General features: G+C 38.5%; 1 protein-coding gene across 8 annotated transcripts in view; it reads left to right on the forward strand.

Moving 5' to 3' along the window:
* Positions 1-14,933, forward strand: part of MAP3K7CL (MAP3K7 C-terminal like) — a 97,310-nt gene that overhangs the window by 80,115 nt on the left and 2,262 nt on the right. For all 8 annotated transcript variants that reach the window (XM_070597259.1, XM_070597257.1, XM_070597258.1 and 5 more), the window contains one exon: positions 7,616-7,731. In XM_070597259.1, the coding sequence (XP_070453360.1) occupies positions 7,616-7,731 (116 nt within the window). The remainder of the gene's footprint in view (positions 1-7,615; positions 7,732-14,933) is intronic.

Here is a 14,933-nt window from a genome sequence, read left to right on the forward strand (position 1 = left end):
TGCTTGTTTGTTAGGTGAAGGGTATGATTGAATTTGTTACAAACATTTGCCAGTTGACAAGTCACTTAGTTAGAGTTGCCTGTGTCTGAGACTGTGGCCTGTTACCTTTATTCTATGCACCCAGGCATGAGTGTTTAGAAAAAAGCTGACAAAGTTCCAGAGGAGAAAGCTAACCCAGAAAAGTACATGGAAATGCAGATTCTTGTTTCCATGCTTGGGATAAACATATAAATTTAAGCCATTCTGCAGCAGGAAGTGTCTGTATTGAAAGCAATGAAAATGCTTTATGGACGAGAGGAGCAATCCATTCCATGGAGCAGGCCGTCTTTACAGTCATTCTCATGTGCTTTCATCTCCAAGTAACGGCTCTTGGAATTTTACCAACCATCAGAATCCTCTACGGAAGAATAAAAGTTAGGTTACAAAGGCATATGAAGCGTCTTCTGGTTGTCACTCTTTGCTTAAGGATGAACCGACTCTTGATGATCTCTACTGGAACCTTAAAAACTTGCCTAGTGAAAAATAAATGATGCCAGGTGATTCTTTCCAGGCTTCCTCTCTGCACACCCTCAGATTTAAATCCCACCCATGCGCATTGAGTCTCGACTAGGTGAGGGGTGTTTCTCTGCAAATGATCTCATTTGATCCTTGCAACCATTGTGTAAGCTAACTCTTATGGCTCCACTTTAGAGATGAGAAACAGGAGGCCTAAGTTTGGTCTAAATAAATTTTCTAATTCAGACCAGCTCTCTGTTTCTGAATCTAGGTGGCTTTCTTTCTCTTACACCTCTTGTAGAACTTCTGGACTGCTTCAATTACTTTGAGAGGTGGAGATTTTTTTGTTTCTGGTTTACTACGTTGCCATAATGTAGTTATAGAAGAACCTTCTAAAATCTGTTCCGACTTTCTGATATCCATTACGCATTCTTTCATAGTTTATAAAATGCGGCTATAAAGTATCTGTTTGGTAGATACTCCATCACCAATTTGACCCCCAAGATTTTTCTGTTGCTTTGCCAAGAATGTGGACATGTTTGAGCATGTAATTCGCCGTGCTTCTATTTTCACAGAAGCCATAAAAAGCCTTGTGCAAGAATAGCAGCGACAAACATTTCTCTTGATGTCTCTATTAATGCAGAATGTTGAGCAAGACACTTTGGGGTCAGGTAGGTGTTAAAATGAACATCTCGTTATAATGTTCATTTGTGGGCCTTTGGCCTCAGCCCAGGGGCAGGTGTTAGGTTGATTCTATTTTGTGCAGATTCCTATCCTGGAACTTGGTTTCTAAATTCTCCATGCCTTTTAGATGCAGTATTTGGCCAGAGCTGGTTTCAACCATAGAGTCAAAAGAAGGGAGGCCCAATTCTATGTCCACTTCTAAGAATGAATGAAAAATCGTTACTTTTCTTTAGGCCTCAGTTTCTTTCTATTTGGAAAAGAGGTAATGACTGACCTTTCTCTCTATTCTGAGGGAGGGTCCAATCCTTTAATAGTCCCAGCGTTTGGATCAGGACCAAGTTTGTCTTAAAATTTAACCACGTTGCTATGTTTTTGGGACTGTGGTTTGATCTATGGATGATCCAAAGCTACCCTATAATGTAGTCTTAATCGCAGTGGAATGAGGAATACGTTTTTATAATCTGGTAGAGGACATGCTAACGAGTAGATTGTGATAAACTCCCCAATGGGAATTTCAATGACTGGAGCACGGGCATTGGCATTAGATTGGGTGCATTTGATCTCAGCTTCATACCTACTAGTTTATGATTTGGGGCGTGTTGTTTACTCTCTCTAAACCTCACCTGGAGAACGTGGAGGTAACAATGTCTATCTCGCGTTGTTGTTGTGGGAATTAAATGTGATCTAGCACAGTGCTTGGCAAAGATAATTGCTCAATTAATGTTAATTTCCTTCCCTAGTGAAATCATTTATTGAACAAAATATTTGAGAACAAGTAATTTATCTTTATATGTATAAACTGAAATAAAAGAAGCATCTCTTCGGATTTTGGGGTTAGGGATAGAGGTTCTGTTGCCCACTTCTTTTCACTAAGCTAAAGCACTTGGAAAACAATATGACTTTTTTTTTTTTTAAAACCAAATTGAGCAATAGCTTCAATCCTTCCTAACGTCCTCCCATCTAATCTGAGAAGACAGTGACAGGTGTCTGTGGTACACACTGAACTTGCCTTTTCTCAGACAGACTCTGATAAGTCCAGAAACTGATGTCACCTCCACAAATAAACAATTTCGTAGCTTCAGTTGTGTACCATAATATCTTGTTATCCGAGCAGTCACTCCAGAAACTTCTTTTAGGTCTTGCATCAACATATCGCTTGATATCTGGGAAATGAAGGTGGTAGAAAATGAAGTCTTAGCCTTCCAGGATTCCACTACACTGGTCTTGAACAACATCCGGAAATGCATTTAGGAAATAGTTCCACAGAAAGCACAGCAAGTGTCTGTAATTCTCTCTCTCACACACGTTGAAAAGTATCTTACAGTTGTCCCTTGGCTGTTATGACCACACAGAAAATATATATAGATACCTTGGAACTTTACAATGCTACCTTTTTATATTTCTATTTTTTCTGAGAAGCCCAGTGGTCATTAAGATATGCCATGTTGAAAAAGTTTGAGACACTCTTGAGTTCTCACTCCCTTTTATATTGTTTATCTCCATAGAAATGACTTAAATATACTTCATTCCATTGTTATATAGTGTAAAGAAAGACATGTATTATAATTACTGGTGCTGACTTTGATTCTAACATAGATACTATAGAAATGTCAGTTCTTAAAATATTTCTAAAATATTTAAAATTCTAAGATAACAGAGTTTTCAAATATTGGAATTAGTCTGGACTATGTTTTCTTCACTTGATTTCAACCAATTATGCTTATTAATTTGGGGACATTAAAAGGTAACATAAATTTAAACCAGACACTCTCATCCCCCCTCCCCCCAAAATAAAGATAACACTGAGAATCAAGGAACAAATACAAGTGAGCTCAGCAACTGTTGAATATTTAGCTTCCTAAATATATCTTGTGTGTGGGAAGCCAGGATAGGAAAATTAAATTCTTACATTTTTCAAGTGGATGGGGCCAGTAGTATTTGAAGAAGCCAAGTAGAAAACGGAAACGCTCAAGCTGGCTTTGTCCCTTGGAGAGAGATGCTTGGCTGGGTCCTCTCCCACGGGGCCCTTTCCAGAGGACGGAGTCCATTTCGGGAGGAGCTTGCTATAAACTGATGGTCCTGGGCAAAGAGCGGAGATGGGATGGTGTGGCTCAAGCTGGCATTCTTGGAACAGAAGCCTGTGGTTTCTCTGTTACTTCATCTTGTTAAATTGGTCCTGATGATTGGGGTGGATACCAGAGATAGTAGCGACTCACTCGCACTGCCATGTAATTTAAAGCCCTTGCAAGCTCCGTCCACAGGCAGCAGCAAGAGGAGGAGGAGATGGAGGAAAGGGGGTGAGGAGGAAGTGCCCCCTCCTGGGCTCTGACCTCATCCAAACCCCAATCTGTGTCTTGGAAAAATGTGTTTCCAAGTTGGCTTGCGATGCTGTTAGGAGAATGTCTTAATTTAACTTTCTTAGAACTGCCTGTGTTGTGAGTTGACCAGATACCATGGCGTCGAGTGATTCTGAAAAGTTGTTTCTGTGACCTTACAGAATTGATGTTTTAGTGCATGGAGGATACTTTTACTTTTTCATTGTCAAATCAAATACCTTTGGAATGCAATATTTCACTCTTTAAGCAAGAGTGTGGAATCGATGTATCCAAAGTGTGGGAAGATGTGGCGTAATTGTGGAGAAGATAACAAGGAATCTTCTCCTCCTGATGAGAAAATAAATTTACTATCAACACTAAGAGTTTATTTATTGCTTATCCATTCCCAGCATGAGATTATAACCATGAAGATTTCTTGGACGAGAGTAGTCAAAATTAAGCAATGAGAATTGAAATAAAAATAAATGTGTTAATTTTTATTCCAAGAAGTTAATAGATGTTTTTCATCTGGTTACCACAGGCATCTTTTGAGTTATTTCTTAGTTTTTAATGCAAATATCTGCTAAACAGTATCTTAAACCATGTATGGCCAATTAATTCATGAGCGCCAGTGTTTTAAGTATCACATGACATAAGCCTACTGGCAGCTCCGTTTTTAATTTGGACACCTGATTCCTGCACTTGAATTTTGGGACTCTATTTCCTCAGGCAAAAACATTTATTCAATGAATACTCTTGGTCATATATTGTCTCTTATTTTGAGGAACTATGAGAAGGTAAGAGAGAGTCACCCCTGGTGCGGAAGACCCTACACGCATACATGTGAATACACAAACACACCTTATATCATAAAGCAATGAGAGTGTTCAATGTCATACAGAGCAACACATCTCATTACTCTATAGTTCTGCTTTTTATATTAGGTCTAAAACCTAAATATCTTCTTTGTTTTTCTGGGAAAGATTCGTCCTGAGCTAACATCTGTTGCCAATCTTCCTCTTTTTGTTTTCCTCCCCAAAGCCCTAGCACATAGTTGGGTATTCTAGTGGTATGTGCTTCTAGTTCCACTATGTGAGCTGCCACCACAGCATGGCTGCTGACTGATGAGTGGTGTGGTTCTGCGCCCAGGAACTGAACCCAGGCCACCCAAGCAGAGCGCACTGAACTTGAATCACTAGGCCATCAGGGCTGGCTCTAAAACCCAAATCTCTTAATACTCTTAATCACCAGAATTCCTGTTGAGATGAGAACCATATGTGTTTAAAAAATTATTTGATGAGCTTTCTGGGCTAGGGTAAACATCCAATGATGTTAAATGCCTTCTAAGGACACGGGGTCCTGCTGATCAGAGGGTGCTGTGATTTGTCCAGCAACATTTGGGGTTAGTGGTGAATGGTTCCTGATTATAAAGGGATGAGAAATTTTAAGTTTCCTGCAGAGAACGACTGGGTGTGAATGAAGTGAGCCTCAGATAAGGAATCCTGGTAGCAATGATTAGAAGATGGGCTAGCAGCAAGAGAAAGATTTAATTATAAATTTTTTTTGCATTAACTTTTTTTTATTGCAAAAACACATAACATACATTTTACCATCTTAATCATTTTAAAGTGTACAGCTCAGTAGTGTTAAGTATATTTACATTGTTGTGTGACCAATCCCCAGAACTTTTTCATCTTACAAAACTGAAACTCTGCCCATTCAACAATAACTCCCCATTTCCCCCTCCCCCCAGCCCTTGGCAACTAATGAGATCATTTTACAATGTTGTGTTGGATTATGTGACATAACTTCCCTCCCTGCTTAAAAAAAAGATCTGTATTGCTCTTTAATGTGTTCACCCAAATTGGGAGAACTTGAAGTGGTGCTGGGTTATATGTCAGGTTGGGGTGAACACAGTGCTTGCAGAAGCTGAAAGCTGAAGTGACAACCAGAATCCTTTTATTCCCTGAAACACCGAACACTCAGCCTTTTTAGCTTGTTCTTTTTTAATTGACACTACTTCTTAATTATGAGAAATCTTGAAAATATTATGTATAAGTAGTACGATCATCCTCCTAAAGCATATGAGGACACTGAATATATCCTAAAATACTCCTGATCCTTGTGTACCCTTAGCAGCATGATCACGCAACCTATATGTAATATCTTCAAATTTCCCACAATTATCAGTGCCAATAAAAAAAGAACAAATGAAGAAACTTTACGCTTAATAAAAAGCATTAGGTTGCAACCTAAAGGGCAAAAGAGACTTCTCTCTTCTTAGGAAAATTATATATGTAATTTTTAGTTTTCCTTTTTAATTATAGCAGCAAAGGACACTTATCCCTTTACATGGCAGCTCTACTCTATATCCTTCATGCATGCAAATCCTTTACACAGAGTCCTAGAAGCTTTTTACCGTCACATAGGTAACTGTGCCGAATCCATGGTTTAGATACCTCCATGCGGCAAGTTATGGCCTGCACTGAGTGTAGTTTATGAGTGTTCATGAGGACAGGAAATAGGATGCGTGGAGTCTTAGGGCCTTCCAGGATGCAAATCCTTTAACAGGGCACAGATGATTTAATAGTGGCTTGGCTAGGGTGCCCAGAGTAAATTGCTTGCATTCCCCTTACTGTTATACCTGGTCATTTGCCAGTGTAACAGGTGAAAATTGATGAGGGGGTAGTGATTTCTAGGACATAGACTTGGAGGAGCCAGCAGTTCTGAATTCCTTTGGCAACAGCGTTATCAGATGGGGTGAGTTATACTGTAATGCTCCTGGGCAGTACTTTTCCATTTATTTCTTTATAGAAACGGATAATGACACCACCAGGCTGAGTTTATGCTGTGAACGTGTTCATGGGGCTGTAGGGAAGGATGCTACATAATACAGTTATTGTTAGATTTTCCAGGAATTAGGACACAATGGATATTCCACATGAAGGTAAATTTCATCTGAATCTATTTACCATTTTATTTCCTTAGATCTCTATTCAGAGCCTCATGATAAATAGGAAGGGTCATCTCATCTATCAATCAGACAATAAACTTTATAGATTTCTATTGCATCTTTGGTGGGGTCGCTAAATATGACACCCAAAGAAATCTGTGTCCTTGAAGAATATAATGAAAGGAGCAAGTACTAAAAAATTCATTAGTTCTCAATTTACTATAAAATTAGTGAGAATATGAGTTAGACACAAAGCTTACATGTATAGACTATTGTGAAGAAAGGATTAGACTGAAGAGCCCTTTTAACAGTGAAATTGTATTTCTCCAAAATTATATAACACTTTTTTCCATAAATAATTGAAAAAAGTGATTAAAAAACTCTTTAAAAGACTATTAACCAGTGTTCCTAAAAATAATGCTTCTAGTGGCGTTGCTAACTAGAAATTAGAATTGTAAACTCAGGGGTAGCTAGTTCTTTAATTTCCATAAGTAGGATTTTCAATGTGTTGTGGTTAGCAAGGCTTGCCATGCTGGCCTTTGTTTTCTTCATGGATAGGAGAAAAGCAAAGCTACAAATTCATGTTCTTTGACCTCACATATTATAAGCATCTTTTTACTTGGGGTTTGGTCTTTGTCTGGTTTGTTAATCCTTGAAAGTGTTATTTCCTGCCCAGCATCATTTCTTTAGTTTGGATGCATTTCTCAGAAGAGAGCCTCTCTCATAGAGCAACTCCCCTACATAAAATGAGTTTATGCCTCTGGGCTACAGGAACAGAAAGCAAGGGGTAATTGAAACAGACAACTGAATATTTCCCCATCACTACCATTCTCTAAAGCAGAGTTTAAGATTTCTAGGGAGAAGCGTGGAATTATTAGGAGACTTATTTTTACTCCAACGCTTGGCAGGTACTGACACATAATGGGTCTCGCAGCTCTGGCTCCGGCCTGGGAATGCCCGTGAATGACACTGGAAGATGAATGTGGGGAACATCAGTCCGCCTCTCTATTTTTAGTCAAGTGGAATCAGCCGAATTCTGTCCAATGTTGACTGATGATGCTATTCTCGCGCAAAAAATTTCCCTTTAAAGAACCTCAGCAGAGCAAAATGGTTGATAATTTATTCTGATGCAAGAAAATGTACTGATTTCTTCTTGTTGTTTGTGAAGCCTCTGCCGCCTTGTCATGACTCGCTGGAATCCATGGAGGTGTTCAAACAGCACTGCCAAATAGCGGAAGAATACCATGAGGTCAAAAAGGAAATCGCTCTGCTTGAGGAAAGGAAGTGAGTAGTGCCCTCGCCTCTGAGCACGGTCTACTGGTCATGGAGTGGGGACAGGTGGGAGGGGATAGTGTGAGCATGAGAGTGAGGGGGAGGGAGGAAGGGAGGAGGAATGACATTCCAGAGTTGAGAGGTTACTAGGAAACTAGCATGTATGTCATGTTTGATTATAGAAATGATCCCAGTGGAACTACTGTAGATTAAATACTTTACAGAGTAGTGAGAGGGACCGCAGGAGAACTTCCTATCCAAAACTTAATTTTTTAATAAGCATTTTTAGTTCAGGAAATTAAAAATGTCAAAATACCACCCAGAGTCGTAAGATGTTCCTTGTGAATGTTGCCCATAGGTCCCAGAGCACTTTGGCCTGGGGTGAATTTTAATTAATGCTTACATGGTGGAGTTCCCGCTGGGCTAGCTCTTGGAATAATGTAAATATATTTGTTGACTAACTGTATTTTATAGTCCAATAGTCAAAGGTTTTATCTTGATAGCTTCTATTAACGCTACAGTTCTGCTGTAGGGAATAACACAGTTCTGTTAATTAAAGCATGCTAATTTTACTCACTCATAAGTTTTTGTTTCAGAATTCTCCTTTTTAATTGAATTTTAATCTGCCGATGTTCACCCCAGTTGTCCCCATTCTTTCATTCTTTCAAAGCATCAGACACCTTTCTGTCACAGCAATGATCAGCTTGCACTTGCCTATTTATTAGGGAGATCTTTTGATTAATATTTGCATTTCTTACTAAGTGGTAAGTGCCATAAGAGCAGGGAGAGTCAAGTGTTGCTCGCCATCGTGTTCCTGAAGCCACACACAGTCCATGGCATAAAGATGCCCAAGAAATTTTTGTGGAACAAGTGACACATAATCCAAACATATTATCTTTAACGTTCTAGCTCTCCCCTTCCTCTTACTGGAGTGACACATGATATATATTCATGACTTAATTATTAAATCAAAGCAAGTGAAATATATTTTGTTTTGAAAAATTTATGAAATTCTTGGGACTCTTTGGAGACCTCCCAAGAATGACAGTTGGACAGTATAACATGGTGGGGTGGTATGGGTTTTAGGGCTCTACGTCTCAGACTTATGAGGGGAAGATGAGTCTAAGAGTTTTCGTAAATTGATTAGAATGTTCAGATTGCACACAATCTGAGTCCTAAAAAAGTTTCATAAAAGAACTGAAGAAGCTTATTCATAATGTGACCAGTGATGAAGTTAAAGAAGACTGAATAATCAGTAGCCCATAAATGTATGTTCCCGCGTTGTGTGTGTGTGTGTGTGTGAACTGCGATTTCGTGACAGAAAAAAGGCAAGTAATTACATATTTATTTGTAAGCTCTTCAGATCACAGCTACTGGAGAACTTTGCTATTTAAACTAACCTGTGTGTGGCTTTTTCTTCTTTTTTTTGGCAATGCAAGACTCATCCACTAAATTATGTGTTCTGTAAGTTTATATTTTTGTATGTTGCATTTAAAAAAATATGATAGGGTAATGTTATGAGAGTGACTTGTCTGGTCTTTCATTGAAACATATCCCTGCTGTTTCTATAAATCTAATCTTTTTTCCTCCTCAAACCTATTTGAACTTTGGACTCTTCTTGAAATTGTAATATTGTCTTTTTTTTCTTTCTCTTCTTAAATAATCAGCTAGATGTGAGGCAAAGGCCAAATCCTTTTACTATTTTTTTCCTTTCTTTTTCATAAAGCCAAGTTTCTTTTTCTCCATTCCTGCTTTTAGCCTTTGGGATCGGGACTTAGTGCTGTAAATCTCGGTCAACGTAATGTTATAACTGGTTTCCCTGCCTTCAGTTTCACATTGCTTGAAAAAGACACCCAGTTCTTGGCCTGGATTTCAAGACATACCTCAGTATGGCCTTAGTACCTCTGTGGAATGTTCCAGCTCCTCCCTCATCTTCAGCTACACTGGCCTATTCACTTTTCTCAGGGCAGGAGCCCACCCTCCTGCCTCTGTGCCCTTGCTCAGACCAAGCTCGAAGTCTAGAGCACTCCTTCCTTGCTCTTTGTCTGCGCAAATGCTACCCTTCCTTGGGAAGCCTTAACCCATATCCTTGCCCCAACCATCCTGCAGTGGTCAGCTCTTCTCCTGAGTGAAGGAAAATTCACTGGAATGATCCTTTTGGCAGTTATTGTAAGCTAGTACTATCAAGAGTTATCCATTTAAGTTTCTGTCATGCCTTTCTGACTGTGTACAGTTCCCCACAGACACAGACACCCTTAGACATCTCTTTGTACCCAGTCACCAAGCAGGTAGCTGTGCACAGGGTCAAATACCAGTGAAGGTGACTTAGAGTGGCTGATTATAGGACATAGTAATATCCTCTGTGCACACATGTTTTATTTGTAATTTCTGTTGTCTATATTTAAAACACAGAGTCAACATCGGCAATAAAGGATTGCTGAGATAAATTGTTAAAATAGGAAGTATGACTATATCTTACACCTAGAAATGCATGAAGTTGGTCCTCCAAAGGTTATCAATAAGCACTGTTTTCATTAACTTTACTGAAGTGGAAATTCATTTTGCAACAGATGTTTTCCTGAACAGTCTTTGTTTTTAAGCAAGAGAAACTGGGCCAAATGGATTTGACCCAAGTAATTCGCCCTCTGTTTTTTGGTGATTTGGATGAGAATTTCTTCCCCATCATTTCATAGAGTGTGACTGATCACATTGCCTCTGGTGATTGGCCAGTGTAAGTTAGACATTAACTCAGGTATTTTAAAGAGTTTCTCTTTATTGGAGTTACGCAGACGTAGGTTAAGCTGAACTTCTCTCTCATCTCCAGAGGGGGTCTCCCTGGACCAAGTTTGGGAGGCCGCAGAGGAGCGAGGAGGAAAAGAGTTGATGAACTATTATTCTAAATCATTTCTATTGGATGGGTACAGTCAAACATTTTCTAGGATTATAAACTCAGCATGGGGTGAATTTAGTCTAAAGAATCACTTCTGGCTTATTGACCAATGATGTAAGAAAAGCTTGTTCCTGCTTTTATTGAAAATTTTTTTTTCTTTTCACTTGAAAAAAAATGATAATTTTATTGAAACCTTTAAAAAATTACCAAGAATTCTGACATCTTTACAGAACTCCTGTTATCATTTTTGCCTATTTCTTTCTGGACCTTTTACATGTGAATAGATATTTTTATAGAATTGCATATATAGTAACATGAAACATGTACAGGCTGTTTTTCAATAAATATTATAACATAAGCATTTTTATACAACACCTGCAGTTTTTTGTGTATGTAATAGAAACTTATGGAAATGGAATATAGTGATTTTATGACTTTTGAAATTTATCGCCAAATTGTTTGGCAGAAAGTTTTTAAAGTATATGATTAAACTACAAATAGATCAGCTGTGAAGGTTGCTTTGCTCCAGATAGAGTGATCTTGTCCAAAGGAAAAACCACTTGTCTGCTCTATGTATGAAACGTTGTGCTAGGTGCTGTGGTGGTTAGAAGATTGACTTAGAATATCAGGCAAAGAGGTAAACTCAGAAAAGCCAAGTTGAAAAATGTTACATAATTTTAAAAAAAATTAAATGGTTTTCAGGACATTCACAGAGTTGTGTAACCATTATCACAAATCTAGAGCATTTTCATCATCCTGGAGAGAAACCTTGTACCCTTGAGCAGTCACTGCCCATTCCTCCCTCCCCCCACCCAGCCACTGTCACCCTCTAATCTACTTTCTATGGATTTGCCTATTCTGGACATTTCTTATAAATAGAATCATACAATATGTGGTCTTTTGTGACTGGCTTCTTTTACTTAACATGATGTTTTCAAGGTTCCTCCACGTGGTCTCATGCATCAGGACTTCGTTCCTTTTTGTTGCCAAATAATATTCCATTGTAGGGATAGACCACATTTTCTTTATCTCTTTACCAGTTGATGGGCATTTGGGTTGTTTGCATTTTTGGCTGTGATGAATATGCTGCTGGCAACATTCATGTACAGGTTTTTGTGTAGACGCCTGTTTTTAATTCACTTCGGTGTGTATCTTGGAGTAGTGTTGCTGGGTCATGTGATAACTCAATGTGTAAACCTTTGAGGAACTCCAGACAGTTTCTGAAGTGGCTGCACAATTTTATATTCCCACCAGAAATATATGAAGGTTCCGATTTCTCCACGTCTTCACCAATGCTTATTATATCTTTTTGGTTATAGCCATCCTAGTGGGTATAAAATAATGTCTCATTGTGGTTTTGATTTATGCTTCCCTGATAGCTAAAAATGTTGAGCAGCTTTTCATGTGCTTTTTTACATTTCTATGTATTCTTGGAGAAATGTCCATTTATATCTTTTACTCATTTTTAATTGGGTTATTTGTCTATTTATTATTGAGTTGAAAAAACCTTATATAATTTTAGTGGGTTCAGGAAAAACATTGGAAAGGGTTTTCCTATGGGAATACCACAATCAACGTTAGACCTATATCTTCATGTCTTTCAAAAATATATAAAATATGATTGATGGAGCAACATCTCATTGAGGGGAACATATCAGGATGGGGAAAAAGGGAGCATATGTGATTTGTAAAAGCATAGTCTAAAAATAGCCCTGTTTTGATTTGTTTTTAGTCATGGTATTTAATTTATCCTGAAATTTCCAATAACAAGAGCTTTTTATGTTTAGTCAGAAACGTTTATTTCATTAGGACATTCCTGAAGGCAGAGGTTTTAAACTGTGTTCTGGGAAACATCTCAAAGATTGGGATCAGAGGTATCAGTGTACAGGGACCAACCAGAGAAGGGCCAACTTTATCTGTTTTATTTACTTCACTTCAGGGTATGCTTTTCTTTGAAAAAGGATCCCGCATCTAGAAAACATTGAAAAAGAAACCTCACTTTTCTATTCCAAGCATATTTTTCTTAAGGATTTACTCAGTCCTCAGAAATTAGGTTTCCACTGTCATAAAAAAAAAAAAGTAAATGGAGATATTTCTCCACAAGTGTTTGCAGGGTTGTAGTAACGTGGGGGAAATTTTCCATCCTCTTTCCTAAGATATGGGTAAGGTGTAGGATTTGAGTTCATCTTTCAACTGTGGAGATAGGCTTCCCAAGACTACCTTGGCTAACAAGAATTGAGGACAGTGCCTTGTTTGCAATAGGATTTCAGTAAATAGTTGTGGAGAGAATGAATGGAAGGACCAAAGAACTGTCTCGGTTCTTCACTTTGCTTAAGGAGGCAGAGGCATAGCCAAAGGGATTCTTTCATTTTAGGATTGAGTTTTATGTGAAATCCCAATATCCCAAATGTCATCAGGCTGTGAGATCATACTTTCCATTCATGCCCGATCATAACGATTTGGGCCTTTTATGCCACCTGACTACATGCAGTCCAGTCTTTTAACTGGAATCTCATTCCCAGGTGTCTCTCCACCTAACCCTCTGTCTGAAGAACCATATTAAAACAGACAGAATCTTTACCTCTACTCAATGAGAATGCCTTTAAGTAGGTCTCCTTTGCTAAGGAAAGAGGCTCCAATCTCTGGGGGAGCAGACCGAGGAAACATTTTGCCTTTCACCTTATTCCTGTCTCTGAGTTAACTCTTTTTAGGCTATGGATAGTGGGAAACTCCACTTCCTTTTAGAGTTGTGGCTCTTAACCAAGCTGAATCCTCCCCCTGCCAACCTCCAGCCAAAGGACAAGGGCAATGTCTAGAGACATTTTTGGTTATAATGAATGCAAGGGGTGGGAGGTGTGCTTGGGGGAGGTGCTACTGTCATCTAGTAAGTAGAGGCTAAGAATGCTAAACCTTCTATATTGCCAATGTGTAGGACAGCCACAACCAACAAAGAGACGTCTGGGCCAAAAGGTCAATTGTGTCAAGGCGAGAAACTCTACTTTAGAGCAAATGTCACTTCTTCCTGCAAGGATATAGTGTTGCCTTTTGGTTCCCAAAAGATGAAATACATTTGTTCTTCATGCGTTATTCTTTTTAGGGCTCCAACACCACAGTCTAGACTGTGCTCCGGAAATTTCATTTCGAGACCTTTATTGTTCCTCCACCTGTATAAAATGAAGGTGGACTTTCACTTCCTTTTTGTCCTCATGAGGCATCTACTCCTTCTCTCCTGTGTATAAATGCTAGTACGAGAATACACATCTCTCAAGAACCACCCACAGTGCAGTCTATCTCATTATTTAAAATAAAATTTTCCCTATGATGAAGATAGTATTTTGTTACATTATTACCCAAAACTCTTTAGCTCATTGAAACCTAGGATTTTGTCTTTTCCAAATAAAAGTCTTTAGTCAACTTTGAAAGTCCCAAGAACCATGGTAGTGGTTTTTCCAGAAACAAAGAAATATTTGTTCTAATGATGAATCCATGTCCCAACCTTCTGCAACATAAAGAATCTCCTTAATTTTGGAATTAGTTTCCAGAAAGTTTCAAAGTTCTCTTTAGCAACCCACTTGGACTTTCCCTTCCTCGATTTGTCTTTGCAAATAAAAACTTTTCCAGGCATGTGGCTTAGGATGGGGACGGGAGATGATGTACAGTGGACCAAAGGTGATGGCCTTCTCACTGTTGAGGTGCGTCATGTGGAAATCTGTGTTACAGGTTCTTGACTTCAACTGTGGTCTCCTACCCCCATATTACATTACGTTGAAGGGAATGAGAGACATGATAAACGAGAAACCAAAGACAAGACCACATTCTAGCCAATTATAGACATTGATTTATTCTTCAGATCGTCTATTTATAAGATTGTCTCTGCAGCTTGATGTGCCAGGGTTTAATTACGAATTGCTAATGGAGGAACATAAATATGTCTATATAAATAGGTCCTAGACTGGAGACAACAGATGTCTTGAGTAGTCATTGAATACATGTATAATTGCTTATCAAATACATGAAACTAATTTAGAAACCTATCAGTTGAGTTTTCTTGATTCCAGTAAGGAAGAAATTATTATTGACTTTCTCTGATGCAAGAAGATTGGACTAGACAATCTTGACCATTCCTTTTAGTTGAAAAATCTGTGATTTTGTGATTTATTTTCCCTAGCAGTCAAAACTAATATCAGATGTCCTCAGGAGTTTTAAATGAACTCAGATATGGAACAAGGACAATAGTCATTGTTATACCCAATACTGCCAACTTCCGTTCCATGATGTGAAAGCAGAAATCTATTTCCACATGAATTATTTGTGTGACACAGTT

The sequence above is a fragment of the Equus przewalskii genome, chromosome 27, assembly GCF_037783145.1.
Source record: "Equus przewalskii isolate Varuska chromosome 27, EquPr2, whole genome shotgun sequence".
Taxonomy (NCBI): Eukaryota; Metazoa; Chordata; class Mammalia; order Perissodactyla; family Equidae; genus Equus; species Equus przewalskii.